Below are 27,564 nucleotides of genomic sequence, written 5' to 3' on the forward strand. Positions count from 1 at the left end.
CATGCGAGCCCATCTTGTTTCCTGATAAGATGCTTTGCTCACTTCCCACTGGCTTCCTTAGGTTTTGCAAACCCTGCAAGGAATTTGAAATGTGGATTGTTGATCCAGAATCAATCCACCATGTGTTAATATTGACATTAACCATATTAGATTCATAACAAACAAATGAGGTTGGATTACCTTTGTCCGCAAGCCATTTCTGAAATTTGGCGCATTCCTTCTTCATGTGTCCCTTCTTTTTACAGAAGAAACACTTGGAATCTTTCTTGATACCACTTTGGGGAGGCATTTTACCTTTCCCTTTCTTATTGGCTTGATATTTTCCCTTTCCATGTGTTGCAAGCATTGCACTTTCTCCATGTTCCATCACCAGTCTCCCTTCCTCTTGAACACACATGGTCATAAGTTCATTAATTGACCATTTATCCTTATGTGTGTTGTATGAGATTTTGAAGGGTCCATATTGATGCGGAAGGGTGTTCAAGATGTAGTGCACCAGGAAGGAATCCGACATTTCAACCTCGAGGTTCTTTAATTGAGCCACAATATCCCTCATTTGCATGATGTGCTCGCGCACACCTCTCACACATGTGAGCCTTAGGAATGAGAGCTTCATGATCAGGGTGCTTGCTAGTGCCTTTTCTGAAGTGACAAATTGATCATCAATGGCTTTTAGCAAGTCTTTGACATTTTCATGCTGATCAACAGAACCACTGATACTAGCAGAGATTTTTGTCTTAATGAACATCACACTGAGACGATTAGATCGCTTCCATCGTTCATAAAGTGTGATGTCTGCTGCAGTACTAGTATCAGTGAGTGCTGGTGGTTCGTCTTTCCTAATAGCCTAGTCTATGTCCATCCACACCAAATTAAGAAGAACTCTCTCCTTCCAGACCTTATAGTTATCTCCCTTAAGTTCAGGGATATCAAAACGAATATCAAAGAAATTTGCAGGTTGTACGACTGCATAAAATTATAGATTACGTGCTTATGTTAAAAATGAGGCCTAAACAAAATATCATACTTTACCAATGTAAATCATGCTTAAAAATTGAATCTAATGACATAAAAATTGCCTGTGGGCTAAATTTCTAATTCAAGTAGATTCATTTATTCTTTATGATTAAACTTGATGATAAAGCTATCAAATTATTTACTAAATTCATAATTCCTATGGGTAAATTATGAATAACTTGATATTTTATCCTAATTAATATTATAAATATAATAAAAATTCCTGTGGGAAAAAATTTATTATATTAAGTATAATTAATTACAATTAATGTCTAGTATTCTTTATGTGATCCTAATTAATCATAATATATAATTTTATTTAATTAAAGATGTTGTGGCTATTCTCTAATTAATTAAAATTATATGGATCATTAGACATTAAATCCCATAAAGACTAGCTTAATATTACGAATTACATAATCAAATACTAATATGTTATATCATGCACAAAATATGCTCATAAGCATAAAAATATTGCATAATGAAAACTATAATATTTTGCATAACATTTAATATTATGCATTTATTCATATATACTCATTCAAAAATTGCATGTAGAAAGATATAATCAATTCATGAAAGATAAATATGAGCATAATTAATTTAGGATTTTGCACAATTTAACTTATCCAAAAAAATGCATATAATTAAACCAAAATTAATATAATAGGCATAATTAAAATGAGCAGAATTAGAAATAGTATAAATTTTATTTTACCAATTACATTGCAAAAACGTTAAGAAGCCTGTTTGGCTCTGTAGCAAACCTCTTTACACGAGATCACGGGTTCAATCTCCCAGAATGCCTGATCAAAATTTTTTTTCTTTTTTTATTTGACAAGAAAACAACATGTCGTTTTCAAAACTGAAGGAAAAATGACATGTCACCTACAGTCGTCTTCAACCTTTAGTCGGATCTATAACCGGATACCCGACCTGAAAACGACCCAATATCCAAACCCCGGTGGAAATTCACTATTTAAACTCCGAAATAATTGTTTCAAACCCAGAAATGATAGAAATCCAATTTCCTAATGATTTATAACATTTATTTTCATTAAAAAACAACTAAAAGACAAACTTTGATTTTTAAAAAAAAATTCAAACGGCCATGAGCAGAGAGCTTCAAAAAATTCTTTTGCAAAATATCAAGGCAGAGATATTATACGGCTCTGATACCAACTGTAAGAATTTTATCTGTAATCTAAACAGAAATACAAAGAATATAATATTCTTAAACTATAAACCAGGAATCAAGAATTACCTCCAACCATTGAAACAAACTCACGAGCAATATTTTTGATCTTTTAAGCTCTCAAGACACTCTATTGATGGTGTATAATTTAGTATAATCAAGTTCTTGAGCTTAGGGACTAAAATAATATACATAGCTAAGCTTCCATCAAGCTCTTAATGGCATGTTTAATGGTTGCCATAAATCTCAAACGTTTGAAAACTGAAGCATTTGAAAACTGAACAACAAATGTAGACCATCAAGGTTTAAAACTGATGAAAGTCAAAAGGTTATTTACGTTATATGAGTAGCGTAATGTAACGTAAGTTTTACACTGGAAGCTTACTTTTAGTATGTATATATTTGCTGTTTTGATGATATCTTGTGTAATTGATGCATATAGTATCTGGTTAAGTGCTGGAAGTTTAATTGAAGGGCATTGAATGATTAGATGATATCTTGTATAATTTATGATTTATGGTATTTGGGCTTTGAAGTTTTATTGGGTTTTATTTAAGGGATTGAGTAGAGGTATAGTATGTTGTGTGGGTATAGGTTTAAAGGCTGTTATTATTAGTTTTGTTAGTGTAATGAAATTGAAGTGTGGATGATTTATAAAAAAAAGATGGGCTCGGCCCAAACACAAGAAATTGTGAGTAATTGATATATTGGGTTGACCCTTTATTTTCAGAAAATGATATATTATATTGGTTGGGTTTTAATTGTTGGGTTGGGCCGGTCTATTTTCACTAGTAAGGCCTAATAAATTGCTTGGGGCTAATTTAAGTTGGTGGATTTAATTGTTTAAATGGGTTAGCCCATAGATAATAAGGCCAAATTATAATGTTTGGGTAGTTAAATTATTAAAGGAGTATTGGGCTAAATGGTGTTAATGAGTTTAATTGAATTAATGAGTTAAATTGGTTAAGTGGGCCGGTCTATTGTTAATGAGTCCCAAATTGTGTCAATTAAATTAGTGGGTTAATTGTGTTGGAGGGCTTACTTAGCTTGGTGGGCCGGTCTAATGTTACTCACGACCTTGTTAATTCTTGAGCTATTGGGTTATTTAAATAGGTGGATTTAATGGAACTAAAAAGGGCCACAGTTTGTTAGTTCTGCAAATATTGAGGCTGAGGCACAAGCAAGAGATTAACTGTAAGGATTTAGATTGTACAAGGGTTTTATAAGTATTTAAAAGTATAGGCGTTTTACTGGGACAGTCCAAAGTTTCAAAGGGTTGACTGTAATAATTTAAAAGTTTGGGACATATTGAAATGAATTAAAAATATAGGGGTAAATGGTGATTTTACATTATTATTGATTATGATGTTCCAAGCATCGCACACATGTTTTTGCATGGCGTTTCAAATGAGAACAAGCATTTTGTGATATTATAACTTATATGTATCTACATACGAACATGCATAATTCATGATGTGTTGGACATTTGGATGCAATGTGTGATGATGAGTTTTATCCATCTGATTAGAGACCACTTTTTATAATACCCATCCCCCTCTAGACATTAGCTAGCATTTTATAGTATCCTCATGCGCTCACTGAGATAGTTTGTCCTATCGAACGATTGTGATATCCTACTAGGATAGGACGGATGCTTGACAAGCTCCAAGTGGGTATTGGTCGATGTAGGATTTTGACGCCCCAAGGGTAGACCGTGAGCGAGATTATATTTAATACCATATCATGATGCCCCGAGGGTAGACTGTGAGTCGAGTATGGTTATCTAGTGATGATTATACCATCTCGAGAGTAGACTGTTGGTGGTGTAGCTACTTGTCTGTATTTGGGACTGACATGTGAGAGGTATGACTTAGGTCCCTGGGTATTGGTATTGTGGTGGTGATTGTTTTGGGTTTATATGACCTTGGTATGTGGTTCCATAGCATCTGAAAATATCCTATGGTATTTTTGCTTATCTTGTGAATGGTTATGGTCTTGTATGACATGCAATCGGATTTTTACATACATGTTTTCAAAGTGAAATTATTTTCGTATAAAATGTATTATCCACTTACTAGGTTCCCATCTCACTCTTTTATATTTTTCTTCCTCCCAGGATTGTAGACCGGTTTCATATGGAGCACACTCTACGCTCTGGGTTGGCCATTGACGCATGATCATTAGCATATTTTGTACAATCGTAGTACACTTTGATACTATATTTTTTGTATTTGTATTTTGTAACTCTTGTTTTCAAAACATTTATTTTATCTTACTTCAATTAATTAACTTTTTGGACAAAATTATGCTTGAATTTAAAACAAATTGCAGCACACCCAAGCCACCACCCCCACCCCCTCTGTCGTTGCCAACCGCCAACCAAACCATCGTCAGTCGTCGCTGAAAGTCGCCTGGAGTAGCCTACCGTCACCGAGAGGCTCTGATATGGCCGTTTCTAGCCATATTGATGGCCGAAAACACCCATATCGGAGTAGATCTGGCCGTTAATGGCGGGATCTATTCCGGCCATAATAGATCCTGTCGTTAACGGCCAAATCCATGACCGTTAACGGCCATATCTCATCCAAATATGGCCAATAAAAGTCATGGATCTGCCCGTTAACGGTCAGATCCATCGATCTAGCTAAAAATAGCCAGAATAGATCTGTCCATTTCGATAGGAGTGTTTTCGGCCATCAATATGGCCAAAAACAGCCATATCGGAGCCTCCTAGTGATGGTGGGCTACTCACGGCGACTCCAGGTGACTTTTGACAACTTTTGGTGGCAGATGGCAGATGGCGATGGCAGGCAGTGGCTTGGGGTGGTGGGGGTGATTTTGTTATAAATTAAAATTTTATATAAGCGGGGGTGTTTTAGCTAAATCTAAAATGTTGGGGGTTAAAAAATAATTCAAAAATTAATAATAAAAATAATATTATATTAATATTTAAAAGGAGAGTAATTTAGTAATTTAAATAACATACCCACCAATTTATTCCTTCTAATCAAATATATTAATATAACATACCCACTAATTTATTCAAACTAACCAAACATATTTTCCTAAAAAATTTCAGTAATCTTCAAGGTAATCTAATTTTTTAGTGATTAAATATTCTCAATAATTCAATATTTCTTTAACTAAACGCACCCTTAAAGCAATTTGTTCTATTAATATAACATTTCTTATAATTCAACATTTAATGAACAAAAACACACTGATAGATAATGCAAACATTTTCATGCCGTGGATGACGCACTGGAACATATTATTATAAGAGTATCTCAATCATGTATTTGTTTTTCAATTTAGTTTTGTTTTCATATGGGCTTTTTCTTTGGGTTGGTAGTAAAATATATTCTTTTAAATAATTTTTCTTCTTATTTTAGTGTAATTTGTCTTATATGGATCATAATTTGATAGTTAATCATCAAGTGTGCCTGCAACATATTGATATTCGAGCTACCTACTCCGAAAGACACCAGAGATACAGGCGACTTAGCCAGAACCTAATGCTACCAGTTTCATTAATTACTAACCTAATTAATTGTCACTAATCTCTGGTTTATCCACCGGATTCCGTTATTCCTGTGCTCTTCCTTGCGTATTTTTGTGGTTAGTTCTTATGATCTTCAAATAACAACCCAGCAATGTTTTAAAATCCGGGCCAATCTAGTCGGTTTAACTGGTTCAATCGGGACTCAAAAGTTTTAACAGACTAAATTTATATTTTTTCTATTCACTTAAAACCCTGAAATTTAAGAGGATGATCGACGAAAAATTGATAGCTAGAATATTAGGGTTTTTGAAGAGAAAGTGCCGATGAATGCAATAGTGGTGACATAATTGATTTCCGATGAGTAAATCAACCGAAAATCGAACAAAACTGACAGCAACAACAACCGGCTCTTATCGACGATTGATGAGGCTAACAGGGGTAAGGTGAGGTGGGTTTTGGTCGGGAGGAAGATAATAGTAATTTCTGAGTGATGGGGAGGGTTGTCAAAGCCAACGTCGATGAGATCTGGCCTAGAATGTCGACATCGGTATCGGTGAGATCTGATCGAAATTGAACATATTTCGACCAGATTTTGAGTATATTTTAGGGGGAATTAACTCAAGGAACAATTGGGGTTACATCTGGGGTGTTGCTGCCACCAACCAGTCACCGACTGATTTATATTTGAGGTGTGTTTGCTAAATTTTAAACTTTTAGGGACTTAAAAATTTTTAAGAGTGTATTTATTGAATTTTAAAAAATTTTGTCAACCGATTTGACCATCGGTCAAACCGGTTAAACTAGTTAATATGGGACTTGGCAACTTTGTCGAGTTTTACCCTGGTTGCGTTTTAAAACATTGCAATCCAGTTTAAGTTGGAGTTCATTGTTTGTTAGTTGTTATCAAACCAATCACTCAAAGACTAGTTTTTTTCTTTTTTAAAGTAAGAAATACTGTCTTTCTTAAAGTCTCTTTTTTCTACTTTTTTTTTATTAAAAAAGAAAAAGCTAACCCACTATGTCTGCAATCCAACATTGCTTTAGTCAGTTGTAACAGTTTAGTAAAAGATTAAATTATAATATTTCTCAAATGACTCAATGGATTGACTACTTAAAACACAGAAACGTGTTCACATTTTTAGCAAGAACTTTAGTGATGGGCTTGGTCGTTTTGGCTGTCTCTTCTCACAGTTATGATTCCATATACAGTATATTTATAGATTAATTTTTAAAAAGTTTAAAACATGCTAATTTGTCAACCATGGACCATATCAAATGGGCTAGGTACAGGCAGATTCTGTTGTTAATTATTATCTTAAATGCGCAGACTTGAACTCCAATTGGTTTCTGTAATGGTGCTTCACCAAACTCTAGCAGGATTGCAGGGAAAATTGAATATATGATAACCCACAATTGACCACCACCAGTACACACTATAAGAATATCAAGATTTGAAAGAGTATTGTGTAAAATCGTTTTTGGCCATTTTCCACAACTGATTTCAAACACACCCACTTAAGAAAAATAGTGCTCCATTAATTTTTTTTGACAGTGATTTTATTTTGGTTTAGTTCTAAACTGATTCTAAGTCTTGTACATTAGATTTATGAATTAATTAATGGGCATTAATCAAAATCTTCTAATTATTGAGTAATGTTACAGTTATCAAATTTACACACCGAATGACGTGGTTCAATTCTGACCGTCGATTAATTATGAAATTCATAATTATAATTAATCGACGGTTATGATTGAGTCACGTCATTCGGTACATGAATTCGGTGTATTCTTTTTCCTAAATATTTTACTGTACCATTTTACATGTACTTTCTTTTGTGAATCAGGACAGAAAAAGAGAGAGATCTGTTAAAACTGTTAATTTTATCCTTCAACAAATCTTTAAATATAATATTCTTATTCAAATCTTATGAGAAATGCTGAGCTCCAAAAAGAGAAAATGACTTTTTTTTTTTTTTTTTNATTTGTGTGAACTCTTATTATTTAATTAAATTAACATGAGCATCTACAAATATAAGAACTTATGATAGCTAACTACCATTTGATTATCTGACAGTGAAAATCAAATTGACGTTCAATAAATTTTAAAGTTCCAATCCCCCAAACACTAATAGGGCGATTATTGGGGTTCTTATCTGACCAACAGTTCTAAAACCCCGAGAGATTAGTTGATGAGGTAACCACTGAGACTCTTACCAAGTCGACAGTTCTAGAACCTTGGAAGATTAGTTAAAATGCATGCAAGTTGACTCAAATACTCTCGGTGATCAAAAAAAGAAAAAAATTGTAGTAACTTATCTTAAACTAACTATATAAAATATATCTATTTACAATACTGCTTGTAAATTTAAGTGGCTCATGTTATAGAATAAAGATAGGTTGACAAATACTTCTCACAACTTTCTCTCATAAATGTTGATGTGATTACTCGTAATTAATCGGTTTGCATTCAATCAAACGGGACCTATTACAAACTGACTAATTACGAGCTGACACGTCGCGTACTTGTAAAAGAAAATTAATAGGAAGAGTTTGTAAGTGTAGTATTATTGTTATAGAACTTAATCCCTTGCTTAAGAGTTTAATTTTGTTATTGGGACGTAGTGGACATTTCATCTGAAAATGTGTTGTTAATAATCAAAGACTCATTGGAGATACTAATCAGTAATTGAGTTGAGGATAACATTAAATTCATACTATAGCATTACCTTATTTACAATTTTTATTTACTAACCCTCATTTGAACGAATCTGCCATGGCATTTGACTGCGTGAGAAATTTCGATTATCAAAAGTGAAATCTATCATTCAAGAACGTATATAGTTAAATTCTTAATTAAATATATAGAGAAAAGCTAAAGCAACGGATAATTTCTAAATCAAGAAACTACAATGAATAATTTCTAAGTGCAAATCAAATTTGCATTCTCACCTCTGGTATAAGTAACATTACTATCTGTGCCAGTGACATATCAGGTGTTCAAATTAATGCAGGAATGTTACTGCATTTGTTCTTTGTTTGTTTTTTTTCTCTCTCTCCTAGAGATGATAAGAGAAACCGTTTCACAGAGAAAGTTCAATCTGGCATGCTCTCAGAAAGGCAAGTATTATTGATTAGTCGATGTGTTTCTTCAAATTTAAAATTTATTGAAAAGAATTTGTCGGAAGATGAGAAAATAACAGTGAATATGATTGTATCTGGAAGTACGTGGCAATAAATAAAGAAAATTGAGAATAAGAAGCTGAAGCAAATTATATTTTTATATTTCTATGTTATAATTAATGGATTAAAAGTTAAAATGATGAGGACAATAAATTCTTAGGAGACCGCACATTAAAAAAATATATTTTCGACATTAATAGTATACGGATAAAATCACACAGAGATATTATATTTATATGTTTTGATATAATCCTTTTATATTTACGAATAAGGGAAATTTATTATAAATTTATAACAACAATATATAAAATTTCACAATATTATCAAATTTGTTATATAATTAAAACAATAATAGTTTTCAACTAGGCTCAACCTAGTACACTAAAACAAAAACAACCCCAATTTTTAAGATACTCTACCATGGTTTGAAGCATATATGCATGAGACATTCACATTCTATTCCCATTAGAATTTATATTTCAATTTCTAATTGAAATACCATAATTTTATTCATATTTAGAATTGTATTATTTATTAAATAGTTTTCATATAAGAATAAATAAAAATGCGAGTCACAATATCCCAACAATCTCCAACTTGACAAGTTTTCCATTACCGACATTCAAATTGTAGAGTAACCATATCGAATTTTGCCAACCAATATCACTCCACCTACAACTTGAACCTGTTGTAACCAGTCTCTTTTGTGTATTTATCATCTTAAAAGAACTTATTTTCTAAGTTGTAACTTATAACTCCAATACCACTTGGTAGAAGCGAAAAACATACTTTTAAGATTAACAACATATTAATAAAATCATAACATAAAAAAAAAAAAAACATAATATTCAGGTGGTTCGACATAATTCACTTATATCTACGGATGAGATAAATCTATTTTAGTTTTATAAACATGATATATAAAAATATACAATACTATCAACTTAATAGATAATTAACGGAGTAAAAATAATATAAATTTTTAACTATACTCAACTCAACACCTTAAAGAAATCATATTTTTTAACAACTACTACATCAAATATCTTATATCATGATATTCCCTCATAAGTGATAACTCATAAGTCGTGACCTTATTGATAACATACGAGATATTATATTTCTAATAGAATTTATAACTCTATTCTCATTTGTAATTCTATTCTTTATTAAATAATTTTTGCAAAACCTATATGCCAATATATGAATAAAAGTCCCGGAGAAGACGGGGAGAGCAAGGCTGATCTCAAACTCTGTGTCAGTCATTCTCTCTCTCTTATCAGCCGCCAAGGCTGGCTTTGCTTTGTCCTTTAATGGATTGTGCATTTAATGTAAAGATTGTTTTAGTAATCCCCAATTCTAGTTTTCATCATTATTCTGATTTTATTTCCAGAAAAGTAAAAACTTCTCATCAAATCTGTTGCTTATCTCAAAGTGAATCTCCATCCAGCCCTCATTGCCGATTCATATTTCAAGGGTGATTAATAAAATATTATATTAAATTTAACACAAATACAACTATACAAGAATGAAGTAGAAAGTAAATATCTATTTAATTATATAATTCCTATGTATTACTAACACTTACAATGTTAATTTCACAAACTGAACGCATTTGTTTTAGTTGATTAATATCCTTAGCAACACCCCAACTTTCATAGTTCTTCGTTTTCAGCATACTTACTTCCTAAGTGTATGTTAATTTGTTCTCTCTCTAATACTATTATACGCACTGTATCTCATACACACAAAACGTCCGTGTTTTAGCCCAGGCTTTCTTCTGTCCTTCTGCTTCTGTGCAAGTACTGCATATATACAGGTGTTTTCTTTATCTTACAGGTAGTTTTCACAGATTTTTTTCACTCCCTCAGACTCAGAGTAGGACATCGTCTATTTAAACTTCTTCTCTATTTCCACTCAAACATGTGCCAAATACCAGCAATGGCTACTCCCCCACAATCGACAAACCCTAAACCACTGAACCCACTTGCACCTCCCTTCGAACCGCCAAAAATACCTGAAACTCAACCCAACTTGCTTCCAAATTTCTTCGTCTTACCCAATGAGACCTTTCAACAGCCCCTGCAGACTCCGGTAGAACAAGCGATGACGCGTCGGCTTCTACACCTCCCTGTGGTGACTTATCATCCTACACCAGTTTGGTCATCTTATCATTATAAAGTTGAGAGTTATGATGCATACTCGTTTCTGCAACGCGACTTTACACCATATCTCATGACTGGTGTAGACGAAAATGTTAGGTGTAAAACGGGGCCGCCGGAGGTGAATGTTTCTGCAAACGAATATGGTTTTCTGGAGTGTAACGAGAACAGAAACACTGCTCAAATAAAAAAAAGGTTCGTCTCCCGGTGGTGGAGGGGACCAAAAAAGGGTACTTCGACGAAGTGGGCACCTAAGCTTGGTTTGAAGAGTGATGATTGTGATCTACATAGCGTTCGATCTCCACCCAGTGACCACGATTTGCGGCTTGGTGGGAAAACGTCTTTGATGATAAAAAACATTCCTAACCAGTTTCAGTGGGTTCTCTTTTTTCCTTATTATCATGTTTTATTTGTTGAGCTTATATATTTTTTGTTTCTGTTCCCAGTGTGTTTACCTTTAGCTTTTGATGTGGACATTCCTCTGCTTCCATACGGGCCGAAAATTTTCTTCTTTATATTTTATCTTTTATGGTTTTAGATTCAGCAATTCCTTTGTGTGATTGTTTGGTCTGAACCTTTGCATTACACTACTAGCCACGGTGAGGACTTTGTTGGCGCTCAGATTTAGGTTCGAACTTCGAACCTGCTTAGTGTTTTGCAAAGCCTGGCTGTGATGATCACTGTTCTCCTTTTTGGGAAATGACTCATCCTCCGTACAATAGCTTTAACCAGTGGCATGAATTAGGTCTTGAAGACATGAACACGCTTATTATTTTATTTCTGGGTTTTTCATCTGCATAAACTCGTTACATTTTGTGTAGTATGTGTTGATATTCTCATGGTCTTATTTGATTACCTTGTTGTGGTCGATGTGAGTAGGAGGCATGACTTGCTGCGGATATTGGACCTGCATTGCCGGGAAGAAAATTCGCAGGCTAAGTTGCGTTCAGACCCATGTAGGTCCGAGTACGATTTCGTTTATTTACCAATGGATTTCGGGTAAAACCTTCTCAACTTCTCTTTTATAATTTTTTCTTAAATATTGAGGTTAATCAATATCTTCGTTTCGAATGCTTTGTTTCTTGTAATTTTACTTGGATCTTTTTGTATCTCTGAATTGTGAAATAATTTCAATGTTGTTTTCACTCGGGTTCAGGTTTCGCGCCAATCTCGGATATGCTTTCGTCAATTTTACGACTCCTGTTGCTGCAGTAAGGTTCTCTACAGCCTTCCACCAACATGAATGGCTGGGTCAGGTTCCTGGTGTTTCAAGGAAGAAAATATGTGAAATAACCTGTGCTTTCATCCAGGTGGCCATATATCTCTTATCATTACTTTGAAGATTTTGGCATACCTTTGAACCTTTTAGATTATTATTTAACTGATGGTTATTTCAAAATGGATTCTTCGTGATGCAGGGGAAAGGAGCTTTGAAGAATCATTTCGAGCGCTCCAAGTTCCCGTGTCACACCAATGGTTACTTGCCTGTTGTCCTGTCACCTCCACGTGACGGTTCAAATCGTAGCAGGCCAACCCTTGTTGGCAGGCGTACAGGTGTTGCAGCACCGCCGCCTGTCAATCGTAGAAATTTTTTGTTGAGGATGGCGAAAAAAGAACGTTCTGATTAACTAAATGTTTATCTTGGCTTTTTGTTTCCTCTTGCCTTTACTAGCAAACTCAAACTACATAGTTGTGTTGTCTTGGATGTTGGAGCTGGTTGTGTTTTATCCATTGTCAGATAGATTTGCTATGTTTAGGTTTAGGTCGGAATAGTTGTGCTTAGTGTGTTGGGTTTGTATTTTTAACTTAATGGCTCATGTTTTCATTGTCTCCCCGGATAAGTTTTGGTGATTAGCGGAAATGGAATCTGGGGTGAAGTGGAAACATTGGTTTATGTTTACCACTGTAATTAATTGAAGTGCTGTGTTTTATTGAACAGGTTATAATCTCGTTTCTATTGTCTCCCAGGAGTTCACTGATGCTCATGAGCCATGACCCAAAAAGTCCTGAGTTTTTCTCGTCTCTACTATAAGTGTTTAAGGATTGATGGGAATTTTTAGTAATAGTTTTAATGTGTCGTAACTTTCCGTATGGTTTTAATTGCTATGATCACATGAATGAACTTTGATGGAGTGAATTTTCAAGCTTTTCCATGAAGTGTTTTGTGAGTATACAAATATTGAACCGAAAATGAAAAAAAGATAGTTAACTGTACATCTATACTCTATAAATAAACAGTAGTTATGTAATATGTATGCTAGTTTAATAGTTTAAGATTATATCAAATAGAAATGATTGCCTTTACAGGGAACAATTTCTTAACCACCGCAAGGTGTTATATTCTTTACCAGCAGTTATAAATCAGCTTGAAGATTTAAGCTTTTGATTTTCTTGGTTTAAGATTATTTAGGCATTTCAGCTGTGTGGAGATTTAATTCTTGTATAGCTGTTTGCTGATTCCTGTCTATNTAATATGAGAGTATTAGGAGATAAAATTTAAAAATTTAGAAAAAAAATTCTCTAAGTTTGCTAATTTAATAAATACCCTTAATATATAAAATGATAAAAATACCCCTACCACCTGCAGTGCCAGATTCCAGCCACCATCGTTGAAATCTGATCAGAAAATCGCGTTACGACACAGACTGGTCGGATCTGTGTTGTAACGCATCGTTATGGCCTTTTTTGGCCAGATCCATCATGGATCTTGCCAGAAAAGGCAAGATCTACGGCCTGCTGTGGCCATCGACGGTCAGAAAAGGCCAAAATGACAACCATCTTTGGCCTTCAGCGACGGCCAAAGATATGGCCGTTGTTTTCGGTCAACACTGGCCAAGATTTGGCCATCGTTGACCATCAACGACGACCAGATCTAGCCTTTTTCAGCCAGATCCACTGTGGATCTGGCTGTAAAAGGCCAGATTGGTGAATTACTGGCCAATTCTGGTCGGTAATTCACTGTTGTGGTAGATTTCGACTACCACTGACGGTGGTTGCCGGAATCTGGCAAGTATGGGTCACGGGAGTGTTTTTGTTAATTTTTAAACTTTTTTTCAGGGGATATTTAATGAAATTGATAACCGTATGGGGTCTAAAAGTAATTAAAAAAATAGGGTAATATTTCTAGAATAATGTGCCAAACATTATTTGGAGAATAGGATTGAGAATATGGGCAAAAATAATAAGCCAAACATGCCACATAATTTTCAACTGGTTTTTTTTTTTTTTTTTTTTTCTTTTTTCAGATTTCTCCTTGAGAAACCTTGGCTCAATGGTGTCTGAAGTACTTTCAATCACTAGTCTATTGAATCTCAATAACACTACGGACACCGAAATATTTGCACCGGCCGACGTGGAACCCGTTTCTCTATTTCTTTATAATTTTTTTCTAGTGAACGGCCGTCCATCAAATTTGGACGGCCGTTCACTCACATGGACGCCCGTCCATGTTATATGGACGGGTGTCCATATGCAAGGGACGGCCGTCCATATAATATGGACGACCGTCCCTATTAAAATAAAAAAAAGATTTGTAAAAGCTTAGGGATGGCCGTCCATTAATTTTGGACGGTTGTCCATGTTATATGGATGGGCGTCCATATGCTAGGGACGGCCGTCCATATAATATGGATGCCCATCCCTGTTAAAATAAAAAAAAAAAAATTTGACATTTCTGCCTCTTTGGAAGTATGAAGATCGCGTGGAAACTATTCAGGTTGAAGAACCAGAGCCACTGGTAGATCTTAATTTAGGTGCTTCTGGCCCTGATTTTATCAGAGAGAGCTTCATGGTACCTGTTACAGTGGCCTCCAGAGGCCATGACGTTTACTCCCCCTTCAAGCCCTACAGCTTCTGGAAGAGAAAGCGTGACGCAGTCCACAAGCTCATCATGGTTTCAGTGGATAAAAGCTCCTTACCGCCCTAGCTCATCAACAAATCATCAGCTTAAAACGAAAGCTAAGTACCTATTTCACCTTTTTTTCTTCTTTGCGCTTCCTCTCCTCTTCTCTCTGCTTATTCTTCAGCTCCTTCTTGCGAGCACTGAACATGCACACAACCCCACATGAAAAAATCAATAAGCTAAAATNGATTTTGCTTATTAGGCTTAGGTTATAACAATTTTCTTATGAAATATTAACCTTACAGCAATTACGTACAGAAATAGAGATTCTTCCTGGAAAATCCTTTATGTTTGGACTTCAGCTCCAGCATCTTGTACTGTATGATAATCTGTCCTTTTGTCAGTGAATCTCCTAGATGGCTTTTCTTGCATGGATATGAAGCTGAGGCTCTGGCAGTAGTAAGAAAACTTTAATCATCATGTTAATTTTGATAACTTGAATTTGTCCAACACGGCATGGACCGGTCCTCCACCGTACCAGGCCCAAGGGCCGGTCCTTCCTCTAGGGCCCGGCCCTGGGACGGGTCCTAGGGTCGGCAGGCTCGGGCCTACTAATTTTTAAAATCCTCTACCCAATTACATAAACCTCTAACAAATGTTCAAAACGCCCCTTTGATATATTAAATACATAATAAATTTAAGGATTAACATCTAATTTTACATTAAAAAAAAATTTCCCCAAGAAAACTCATGGGCCTAGGACTGGTCCTTGAGGAATTGGGCCCGGTCCCTCAAGGATCAGTCCCAAGGGTCCAGGCGGTCCCGGGCCTTGCCCAGCTCGCCTCCAAAGGAAGAAATGCACAAGTTAAATTTTTACTCGTTTATGAAGGAAATGTCCAAGAGAACATGGGCTTTACGAAGGTTATTATTGTTGGTTATGGGTGTTGCTTTTTGCATAGGCTTAATTTACTATGGCATGTTGTTGTTGGACGTTGGAAATTTAGATTTAAACATATGTTTGTCGCTTACGTTTAATGCTTTATTAGAGATATTTGCATATGTTCTATCATATTTCAAAATAGAAAGATGGAATAGGACAACTTCAATGCTTGCATTTCGTATAGTAAGTGGGATTTGCAATATAATTTGTGGCATAATAAGTGATGGACACTTACAATTTGGTGTGAGCTTGCATCATTTTTCAGTGCATGTGTATCACTCAACGTGGTGCTGATTTATGCAACTGAGTTATTTTCCTATAAAAAGGAGTTAAATCCTAGAAATAGATACAAAATAAAGCAAGATCACAATTAGAGAGTGAGAGCCACCAAAGAGGGGTTTAGTGAGAAAACCAATTTGCGAGGCTTGTGAAAAACTCTTGTAATTTTTCTTCTTCTTTTTCATAGTAAAATTCTGCAACAGCAAAGTGGATATAACTCTTATACGGAGAGTGAACTATTATAAATCTTGTGTTTGTATGTGTGATTAATTATTTGTCATTTGTTCATTTTATTTTCACTTTCATAGGAATTTAAGTTTCGCTAGCATTCATTTAAGTCCCACAACAACTAGTATCAGAGCTCGAACTTGAGAAAGAAAGCTATAGCTAGAGAAAAAAAGATGATTTGTGCTAGAGATCAACAAGTTTGATTAAACAGATTACGCATTCTGGAAGATGCGGATTGAAGATCATTTGCGTGGTTCACCCGAAAAGATGTCAGATGCAGATTGAGTACTCTTTGACAAATAAGTATTATGAGTCATTGGATTGACATTAACCAAGAACATGGCAAGTAACGTGGCAAATAAGACAACCACAAAAAAGTTGATGCATATATTGTCTGATATGTATGAGAAACCTTCTGCAAATAACAAAGTATATCTTATGAAAAAATTATTTAATCAAAAGATGAGAGAAGACGCTTCCGTGATAGAGCATATGAATGATTTTAATACGATCATTAATCAACCATCGTTTGTTAAAATTAATTTAGAAAAAAAGTTCGTGTAATACCCTATATTTATTTGAATCTTATTAAAGTTTATTTTGTTGATTTTGGGGGGTAAAATGTATGTTTTTAAAATTTTTAATGGTGGTAAAAACGAAAGAAATGAGAGATGCCGGGTTGGGATTTCTAAGTCTAATTTGTCTATGTTGGCTCAATAGGAGGAGAAGAGGAAAATTTAGCAAAATGGGAGGTGAGTGGAATAGTATTGCATAAATTGCATGTTTTTCAAGGACTTCATATTCTATTTGAACGAATTTGGATGTTGATGCATATTGCCTTCTTTTAATAATACAATGTGTTTGATTTATGAGGATTTTAAGTTATGTATAGACATGCAAGTGTTCTTGGAGTTAAGGTATGTCAGGAGTATTTTCTTTACCTTTTTCCTTGGTTGTCATGTGAATTACAAGTTGTAGGTTTAATTGCAGCCTGGGTTGTATATTCGGCTTACTTATGGCACTATTTTAAAACCTGGACCGGATCGACCGATCGGACCAGTTCGACAAGGACCCAACAACTTATCCGGTCTGATTCAGGTTTTAGGCAGGTTTTGTAATATTTCAAATTTATGTGGACTAATTTGTGATTTTTAGGGGTGTTTTGGAGATATGTCAAAAGTTTAGGAATTAATTGAATTTTTAGGGCATTTTTGAAATAAATACAGATTTTAAGGACTAATTTAAAAATTTTAAGGGTATTTTTGTAATATATTAAAATTTAATGGATTAATTTGCTATTTTTTAAAAATAAAATTACTGCAGACATCACCGATCCAACTGTTTGGTCCAACCGGTTGAACTAGTCGACTCATGACCCGATCATCTTACCGGGTCTCACAACGGATTGGGTTTTAAAACAATGACATATGGCAGTACATCATAGAAGTTTTTGAAAATCGAGTGGCGTGATTTGTGTTATTAATATGTATTTGGTGAATAAAGATATTAACGGTTTTGCGTAATGAGTTTGATTGATATAATGGATTGGTTAATTTGATTGGTCTACTGGGCTGGTTTACTTGTTTACAATTGGGAGTGTTTGATTTTGTTTGAACTAAATTGGAAGGTTGTGGTTTAGTTAATAAGTCGACTTGATTAGAAGCATAAAAATGGGTTACATTTGGCTAAATGCTGAATGAAATTTGAACGTTTTGTTAAGCCTTGTGAGGTGTTTCCGGCTGAAAAATCTAGGCAATAATGGGCATGGGTTTGCTGGCCGATCATTATGTAAATAGTGAGTGTTTACTGGGCTGAAAATGTTAGAGGTTGGCTGGGATTTTTGGAGAAAATTTGGTATGAAAATGTGAACTGGAAGCTTACTTTTAGTATGTATTAGTGTTGTTAGTGTAATGAGATTGAAGTGTGGATGATTTATAAAAAAAAGATGGGCTCGGCCCAAACACAAGAAATTGTGAGTAATTGGTATATTGGGTTAACCCTTTATTTTGAGAAAATGATATATTATATTGGTTGGGTTTTAATTATTGGGTTGGGCCGGTCTATTTTGACTAGTAAGGCTTAACAAATTGCTTGGGGCTAATTTAAGTTGGTGGATTTAATTGTTTAAGTGGGTTAGCCCATAGAAAATAAGGCCAAATTATTTTGTTTGGGTAGTTAAATTATTAAAGGAGTAATGGGCTAAATGGTGTTAATGAGTTTAATTGAATTAATGGGTTTGATGGTGTTGATGAGTTTAAATTGGTTAAGTGGGCCGGTCTATTGTTAATGAGTCCCAAATTGTGTCAATTAAATTAGTGGGTTAATTGTATTGGAGGGCTTACTTAGCTGGGTGGGCCGGTGTAATATTACTTATGACCTTGTTAATTCTTGAGCTATTGGTTTATTTAAATCAATAAAGCTAGGGACACCGAAAAATCTGCACCGAAATTTTATACCGGCCTACGTGTAACACGCCTCTGATTTTTTTAACAATTTTTTTCTAGTAAATGGCCGTCCATCAAATTTGAACGGCCGTTCACTCACATGGACGCCCGTCCATATTATATGGACGGACGTCCATATACAAGGGACGGGCGTCCCCATTTAAAGGACACCCGTTCATAAATAAAATACAATAAAAATTTTTTATAAATATTTGGGACAGCCATCCATCTGTGATGGACGGCCATCCATTACGTTTGGACGGGCGTCCATTATGAATGGACGCCCGTCCCTTATGTTTGGACGGGCGTCCATACTTTAAAAAAAAAAAAATATTGCTCAACTTCTACACTTTCGCTTCTCTTCTTCTTCTTCTTCTTCTCTGATCATCTAATAACTGCCCACGACTTTTAACTAATCAGACTTTTAAGTAAATGCATGTAGATATGCATATGGACCTGTACATCTCCATACTCAATACTGATTAAGACAAGAATACATTATTATTATCATCATCATTAGCTCGACTTTGCGTTAATCAGCATCCCATCCATTATAGATAGCTCGACTTTGCCGCAGTTGCTGGATCTTTTCTGCATCCTTGGACATGAAAGCATAAGTTTTTTGTGGAGTGGGAGTTCTTGTATCAATGGAAGGTGGCTCGTCCTCATATGAGATCACAAAGTTGTCTTGTACAGGCTAATCAGTTGAGTACTTTTGCTGTTGAGGGTGCTGGTATAGGCTTTGATATTGATGGTTCAGTGGCTTCTTCCTAAAACCTGGAAATATTCCTCTCAAAATTTCCATAGCAGATGATTCAGTGTTGACAAAAAGCTTTGCAAAGGATCCAAATAAGCCTTCTTCTTGCTTCTTCTGTTCATCCTCCGTAGGAATTAAAGGCGGCCTGACTGATTTCAGAGCCACTTATTCCTTCAACTCAGCAGAGTAGACGTCATGGCCTNTGGCTGGGATTTTTGGAGAAAATTTGGTATGAAAATGTGAACTGGAAGCTTACTTTTAGTATGTATTAGTGTTGTTAGTGTAATGAGATTGAAGTGTGGATGATTTATAAAAAAAAGATGGGCTCGGCCCAAACACAAGAAATTGTGAGTAATTGGTATATTGGGTTAACCCTTTATTTTGAGAAAATGATATATTATATTGGTTGGGTTTTAATTATTGGGTTGGGCCGGTCTATTTTGACTAGTAAGGCTTAACAAATTGCTTGGGGCTAATTTAAGTTGGTGGATTTAATTGTTTAAATGGGTTAGCCCATAGATAATAAGGCCAAATTATAATGTTTGGGTAGTTAAATTATTAAAGGAGTATTGGGCTAAATGGTGTTAATGAGTTTAATTGAATTAATGAGTTAAATTGGTTAAGTGGGCCGGTCTATTGTTAATGAGTCCCAAATTGTGTCAATTAAATTAGTGGGTTAATTGTGTTGGAGGGCTTACTTAGCTTGGTGGGCCGGTCTAATGTTACTCACGACCTTGTTAATTCTTGAGCTATTGGGTTATTTAAATAGGTGGATTTAATGGAATTAAAAAGGGCCACAGTTTGTTAGTTCTGCAAATATTGAGTCACAAGCAAGGGATTAACGGTAAGGATTTAGATTATACAAGGTTTTACTTAAGTATTTAAAAGTATAGGCGTTTTACTTGAAGAGTCCAAAGTTTCAAAGGGTTGACTATAATAATTTAAAAGTTTGGGGCATATTGAAATGAATTAAAAATATAGGGGTAAATGGTGATTTTACATTATTATTGATTATGATGTTCCAAGCATCGCACACATGTTTTTGCATGCTGTTTCAAATGAGAACAAGCATTTTGTGATATTATAACTTATATGTATGTGCATACGAACATGCATAATTCATGATGTGTTAGACATTTGGATGCAATGTGTGATGATGAGTTTTATCCATCTGATTAGAGACCACTTTTTATAGTACTCGTCCTCCTCTAGACATTAGCTAGCATTTTATAGTATTCTCATGCGCTCATTGAGACAGTTCGTCTTGTCGAACGATTATGATATCCTATTAGGACAGGACGGACGCTTGACGAGCTCCAAGTGGGTATTGGTCAATGTAGGATTTTGACGTCCCAAGGGCTGACCGTAGGCGGGATTATATTTGATACCATATCATGATGCCCTGAGGGTAGACTGTGAGTCAAGTATGGTTATCTAGTGATGATTATACCATCCCGAGAGTAGGTTGTTGGTGGTGTAGCTACTTGTCTGTATTTGGGACTGACATGTGAGAGGTATGACTTAGGTCCCTAGGTATTGGTATTGTGGTGGCGATTGTTTTGGGTTTATATGACCTTGGTATGTGGTTCCATAGCATCTGAAAATATCCTATGGTATTTTTGCTTATCTTGTGAATGGTTCTGGTCTTGTATGACATGCAATCGGATTTTTACATACATGTTTTCAAAGTGAAAAATGATTTTCGTATAAAATGTATTATCCACTCACTAGGCTCCCCATCTCACTCTTTTATATTTTTCTCCCTCCCAGGATTGTAGACCGGTTTCATGTGGAGCACACTCTACGCTCTAGGTTGGCCATTGACGCATGATCATTAGCATATTTTGTAAAATCGTAGTGCACTTTGATACTATATTTTTTGTATTTGGATTTTGTAACTCTTGTTTTCAAAACATTTATTTTATGTTACTTCAATTAATTAACTTTTTGGACAAAATTACGCTTGAATTTAAAACAAATTGCAGCCCACCCAAGCCACCACCCCCACCCCCCTATCGTTGCCAGCCGCCAACCAAACCATCGTCGGTCGTCGCCAAAAGTCGCCTGGAGTAGCCTATCGTCACCGAGAGGCTTTGATATGGCCGTTTCTAGCCATATTGATGGCCGAAAACATCCATATCGGAGTAGATCTAGCCGTTAATGGCGGGATCTATTCCGGCCATAATAGATCCAGTCATTAACGGCCAAATCCATGACCGTTAATGGCCATATCTCATCCAAATATGGCCAATAAAGGCCATGGATCTGCCTATTAATGGTCAGATCCATCGATCTAGCTAAAAATAGCTAGAATAGATCTATCCATTTCGATAGGAGTGTTTTCGGCCATCAATATGGCCAAAAACAGTCATATCGGAGCCTCCTAGTGACGGTGGGCTACTCACGGCGACTCCAGGTGACTTCCGACGACTTTTGGTGACGAATGGTGGTGGCAGGCAGTGGCTTGGGGTGGTGGGAGTGATTTTGTTATAAATTCAAGTTTTATATAAGCGGTGGTGTTTTAGCTAAATCTAAAATGTTGGGAGTTAAAAAAATTATTCAAAAATTAATAATAAAAATAATATTATATTAATATTTAAAAAAGAGTAATTTAGTAATTTAAATAACATACCTACCAATTTATTCCTTCTAATCAAACATATTAATATAACATACCCACTAATTTATTCCAACTAACCAAACATATTTTCCTAAAGATTTTCTTATTCCTTCTAATCAAACATATTAATATAACATACCCACTAATTTATTCCAACTAACCAAACATATTTTCCTAAAGATTTTCTTATTCCTTCTAATCAAACATATTAATATAACATACCCACTAATTTATTCCAACTAACCAAACATATTTTCCTAAAGATTTTCTTATTCCTTCTAATCAAACATATTAATATAACATACCCACTAATTTATTCCAACTAACCAAACATATTTTCCTAAAGATTTTTAATAATCTTCAAGATAATCTAACTTTTCAGTGATCTAACATTTTTAATAATTCAATAATCCTTTAACTAAACATACCCTTAAAGTAATTGGTTCTATTAATATAATATTTCTTATAATACAACATTTAAGGGATAAAAACACACTGATAGATAATGCAAACATTTTCATGCCGTGGATGACGCACTGGAACATATTATTATAAAAGTATCTCAATCATGTATTTGTTTTTAAATTTAGTTTTGTTTTCATATGGGCTTTTTCTTTGGGTTGGCAGTAAAATATATTCTTTTAAATAATTTTTCTTCATATTTTGGTGTAATTTGTCTTATATGGATCATAATTTGATAGTTAATCATCAAGTGTGCCTGCAACATATTGATATTCGAGCTACCAACTCCGAAAAGACACCAGAGATACAGGCGACTTAGCCAGAACCTAATGCCACCAGTTTCATTAATTACTCACCCAATTAATTGTCACTAATCTCTAGTTTATCCACCGGATTCCGTTATTCCTGTGCTCTTCCTAGCGTATTTTTGTGGTTAGCTCTTATGAGCTTCAAATAACAATCTAACAATGTTTTAAAACCCAGTCCCGCCCAGTTGATTTAACCGGTTTAACTGAGATCCGGAATTTTTAAGAGACCAAGTTTATATTTTTCCTATTCAACTAAAACCCTAAAATTTGAGAGGATGATCAACAAACAATTAATGGTAAAAATGTTGGGGCTTTTGAAGAGAAAATGTCGATGAATGTAATGGTGGTGACAGAATTGATTTTCGGTTAGTAAATCGACTGAAAATCGAATAAAACTGACAACGACAACAACTGGCTTTTACCGACGATTGGTGAGGCTAACGGGGGTGGGGTGAGATGGGTTTTGGTCGGGAGGAAGAGGAGAGTAATTTTTAGGTGATGGGGAGGGTTTTTGAAGCCGGTGTCGATCAGATCTGGCCTACAATGTCAACGCTGGCGTCGGTAAGATCTGGTCAAAATTGAACCTATTTCGGCCAGATCTTAGGTATATTTTAAGGGGAATGGGCTCAATGGACGATTGAAATTGCATCTGGGGTGTCACCACTGTCAATCAGTCGCCGATCGATTCGTATTTGAGGTGTGTTTGCTAAATTTCAAACTTTTAGGGACTTAATGTAATTTTTTAGAGTATATTTACTGAATTTTAAAAGTTTTTGTTAATCGATTTGACCGTCGGTCAAACTGGTTAAACCAGTCAACTTGGGACTTGGAAACTTTGTCAGGTTTTACCGCGGGTTGGATTTTAAAACATTGCAATCTAGTTTAAGTTGGAGTTCATTGTTTGTTAGTTGTTACCAAACCAATCACTCAAAGACTAGTTTTTTTCTTTTTTAAAGTAATAAATACTTTGGCTCCGTTTGGTTCACATTTTTACGTTTTTGGGAAATTTTTTTTTAAAAAAGTTAAAAAAAAAAAAAGTTGAATTGGGTGGGTATTACGATGTAGGATTTATAAATTAATAAAATACCCCATATGTTTGTTTTTTACAAAACACCCTATAATAAAACATTATAAGTTAACAAAAACACCCCCAACCCACCCATCAAATACGGACAGCTGACCACCACCACCGGAGGATAGCCAGAGTCACCGTATTGACGCATGACCGACTGGATCTTGCCGGTCGTGCGCCGATATAGCCGGCAAAGGCCAGATCTACGGCTAGATCTAGCCATTGACGGCCAGATCTGGCTGCATTTGCTCGTCAACGACGGCCAAAGATACGGCCGTCGTTGATGGTCAACGACGACTATATGTTGGCCGTCGTTGACGTCTCGTTACGGCTAAAGATCTGGCCGTCAATGGCCAGATCTTTGGCCTTAGATCTAGCCTTTTTCGGCCAAATCCACCGTGGATCTGGTCGAAAAAGGCTAGATCGGCGCACTACCGGCAAGATCTAGCTGGTAGTGTGCCATCCTACCAGATTCCGATCAACTTTTGATAGTGGTGGCTGGAATCTGGTATAATGTGGGTTTAGAGGTGTTTTTACAATTTTGAAAAAAAATATTTAGGGGTATTTAATAAAATTAACAAATTTAGAGGTTTTAAAAAAAGTTGAATAATATTGGATAATATTATGAGTTTTTAGATATTTTACTGTTTAACTTTTTTGAGTATACTAATAATAGTATTCCCAAAAACCAACCAAATGGAGCTTTTGTCTTTTTAAAGTCTCTTTTTTCTACTTTTTTTTATTAAAAAAGAAAAAGTTAACCCACTTTTAGTCAGTTGTGCAGTTTCATAACAGTTGCTACAAATTATAATATTTCTCAAATGACTCAATGGATTGACTACTTAAAACACAGAAACGTGTTCACATATTTAGCTTGAACTTATGGGCTTGGTCGTTTTGGCTGTCTCTTCTCACAGTTATGATTCCATATACAGTACATTTATAGATTAATTTTTAAAAAGTTTAAAACATGCTAATTTGTCAACCATGGACCATATCAAATGGCCTACAGGCAGATTCTGTTGTTCATCATTATCTTAAATGCGCAGACTTGAACTCCAATTGGTTTCTGTAATGGTGCTTCACCAAACTCTAGCAGGATTGCAGGGAAAATTGAATATATGATAACCCACAATTGACCACCACCAGTACACTATAAGAATATCAAGATTTGAAAGAGCATGTGTAAAATCATTTTTGGCCACTTCCACAACTGATTTCAAACACACCCACTTAAGAAAAATAGTGCTCCATTAATTTTTTTTGACAGTGATTTTATTTTGGTTTAGTTCTAAACTGATTCTAAGTTTTGTACATTAGATTTATGAATTAATTAATGGGCATTAATCAAAATCTTCTAAAGTTCATTTTATCAGTTGTTACATCATTTCATTAAATATTGAGTAATGTTACAGTTACTGAAATGAGTGTACCAAATTCATGCACCGAATGACGTGGTTTAATCTTGACTGTCGATTAATTATAAAATTTATAATTAATCGACGATCAGGATTGAATCACGTCATTCGGTGTATTCTTTTTTATAACTGTATTATTTTTCCTAAATATTTGAGTGTACCAATTTGAACGTACTTTCTTTTGTGAATCAGGGACAGGAAAAGAGAGAGATCTGTTACAACTGTTAATTTTATCCTTCAACAAATCTTTAAATATAATATTCTTATTCAAATCTTATGAGAAATGCTGAGCTCCAAAAAGAGAAAATGACATTTTTTTTTTTCTATTTAATTAACAGAACAAAGTCTAATACAAATTAAGTAGGAAGAAGGCCTGTAGTGCACTAACGTCTCATCCATCTCTAGCCTTTCAGCGATAGAACCGTAGAGGAGGAATACTCTGTTCATGCCTGAAGAAATTTTCAGGATCAAATACGGTTTTTACTCTCACTAATCTGTTGAAATTATCCTTGAAATACTTCTCGCCCCAAACCTTCGCCTGACTGTAACTCGTGCTTCGCTTCTTGTTCATGCCCAACTCAAGATCCCTGTAATTCACATACGCTTCTCTGGGAGACTGCGAAACATAAGGCGCCATGTATTTATAAAGCTTCCTCATCCAATTTATATGCTTTTTCTCGCTCTTTTCTCCATCTACCCAAGCTGTCACGTACTGGATTTTGAATAAAGTCCCCTTTCTATGAGGAAACGGAGTTGCAGATTCTGAAATCCTGCTCATCATTCCCCCGTACGGGGTCCATATTGTTAACGGAATATCTTCTTGTAAAAAGCTTTTCCATATCCCCTCAAGTGCAGCTTCAGGAATCGGTTCTTTAACAAAGTCTGATTTGGCTTTGAAATAGACCTTGGGTAATAAAGGCTTGCCCTGAAGAAGGAATTCAGCCGTTATGTTGCTCGGATACCCGGCGATATAAAGCACTGAATTGATCCAGCTCGTTTCGATGCAATCTTTTCGCGATAATCCCAATTCCGGGAAGCTCTTCTTCATTACCCTGAGGAGTCTATTAGCACCGCCGAGAAACAGGGCGTTGTATGAAGTTGTTACAGTTCTGGTTCCGTTTTGGTCTGCACTTGTTTGAATGATAACTCTAATAAAGAGATTTTCATCAAGTTTATCCGCAACTTGTTGCCATCTATACAGGATTTTAGCGGCGCCTTGCTCCAGGGACTTAGTAACTGTAAAAACTGTTACGGTTTCTGGTACAGGAACCAATTTTATCTTCCAGGCGAGAATGACTCCGAAGCTTGCTCCTCCGCCCCCTCTGATCGCCCAAAAGAGGTCTTCTCCCATGGCTGCCCGGTCAAGAATTCTGCCATTGGCGTCGACAATTCGGGCGTCAAGAACATTGTCAACTCCAAGGCCGTATTTTCTCATCATGGAACCGTAAGCTCCTCCTGTAATGTGCCCACCAATGCCTAAACTTGTGCAAAGGCCGGCAGGAAAGCCGTGAACTTTGCTTTTCTGTGCAATTCTGTAATAGACTTCGCCGACTGTGGCACCCGCCTGAACCCAGGCGTTGTTTTGTTGAATATTAACGGTAATGGATCGAAGCTTGGCGAGGTCAACGATTACAAAAGGGGTTTCGATTCCGGAGACATAGGAGAGACCCTCATAGTCATGTCCTCCGCTCCGAACTCTGAGATGAATTCCGAGAATTTTGCAGCAGATAACAGCTGCCTGGACTTGGGGTTCAGACAAAGGCGTGAAAATAAACTCAGGCTTAGGCTTTGAAGGCTCCAAATACCTTAGATTTTGGGCAGTGGAATTTAGGATTCGAGAAAATGATGAAGGATTATATGGGGTGTAAAAACTAGAGGAAGGAACAGAAATCCTGGAATTGAAAGAGAGGCATTGTTTGAAGCTTTGTAGAGTTGCAGTTGGAGTTGAAGTTGCCAATGAAACTGACAACAAAAAAACCGAAACTAGAACAATAAAATTGCTTGAAAACCTCATATGATTATCTGAGATTTCCAGCTTCTGCATAATGAGTTAAGGAATTTAGGCTTCAGAGTTGTGTTATATATAGGCTATGAATTGGATGATCCTAACGTGTAATTGACATAATCCTAACGTCACAT

At 35.5% G+C, this 27,564-nt stretch overlaps 2 protein-coding genes across 3 annotated transcripts; one reads left to right on the forward strand and one right to left on the reverse strand.

The window, feature by feature from the left end:
• Positions 1 to 7,664: 7,664 nt before the first annotated feature.
• LOC116133631 (berberine bridge enzyme-like 13) lies at positions 7,665 to 27,533 on the reverse strand. 2 transcript variants are annotated; one of them, XR_004128591.1, is made up of 2 exons: positions 25,739 to 27,533; positions 7,665 to 7,683 (listed from the first exon to the last, which is right to left on the reverse strand). XR_004128591.1 is itself a non-coding variant. In XM_031419311.1 (1 exon), the coding sequence occupies exon 1, from the start codon at positions 27,467 to 27,469 to the stop codon at positions 25,835 to 25,837; it is 1,635 nt and encodes a 544-aa protein (XP_031275171.1). In that variant the 5' UTR covers positions 27,470 to 27,533; the 3' UTR covers positions 25,738 to 25,834. The 2 variants fall into 2 exon arrangements, 1 of the variants encoding a protein (XP_031275171.1); XM_031419311.1 differs by lacking the exon at positions 7,665 to 7,683 and having other exon boundaries at positions 25,738 to 27,533.
• LOC116133612 (protein terminal ear1-like) lies at positions 10,836 to 12,684 on the forward strand. Its single transcript, XM_031419286.1, has 3 exons — positions 10,836 to 11,431; positions 12,213 to 12,366; positions 12,475 to 12,684. The coding sequence occupies exons 1-3, from the start codon at positions 10,836 to 10,838 to the stop codon at positions 12,682 to 12,684; spliced, it is 960 nt and encodes a 319-aa protein (XP_031275146.1).
• Positions 27,534 to 27,564: the final 31 nt, after the last annotated feature.

The sequence above is a fragment of the Pistacia vera genome, unplaced genomic scaffold (genome assembly GCF_008641045.1).
Source record: "Pistacia vera cultivar Batoury unplaced genomic scaffold, PisVer_v2 Contig271, whole genome shotgun sequence".
NCBI classification, from domain to species: Eukaryota; Viridiplantae; Streptophyta; class Magnoliopsida; order Sapindales; family Anacardiaceae; genus Pistacia; species Pistacia vera.

Excerpts from the sequence above, each read along its gene's own strand:
- LOC116133612 (XM_031419286.1), top strand. The coding sequence starts at position 10,836 with ATGGCTACTCCCCCACAATCGACAAACCCTAAACCACTGAACCCACTT. Across the intron at positions 11,432-12,212 it reads AACATTCCTAACCAGTTTCA|GTTTCGCGCCAATCTCGGAT; the intron begins GTGGGTTCTCTT and ends ACTCGGGTTCAG. Across the intron at positions 12,367-12,474 it reads TAACCTGTGCTTTCATCCAG|GGGAAAGGAGCTTTGAAGAA; the intron begins GTGGCCATATAT and ends TTCGTGATGCAG.
- LOC116133631 (XM_031419311.1), bottom strand. The coding sequence starts at position 27,469 with ATGCAGAAGCTGGAAATCTCAGATAATCATATGAGGTTTTCAAGCAAT.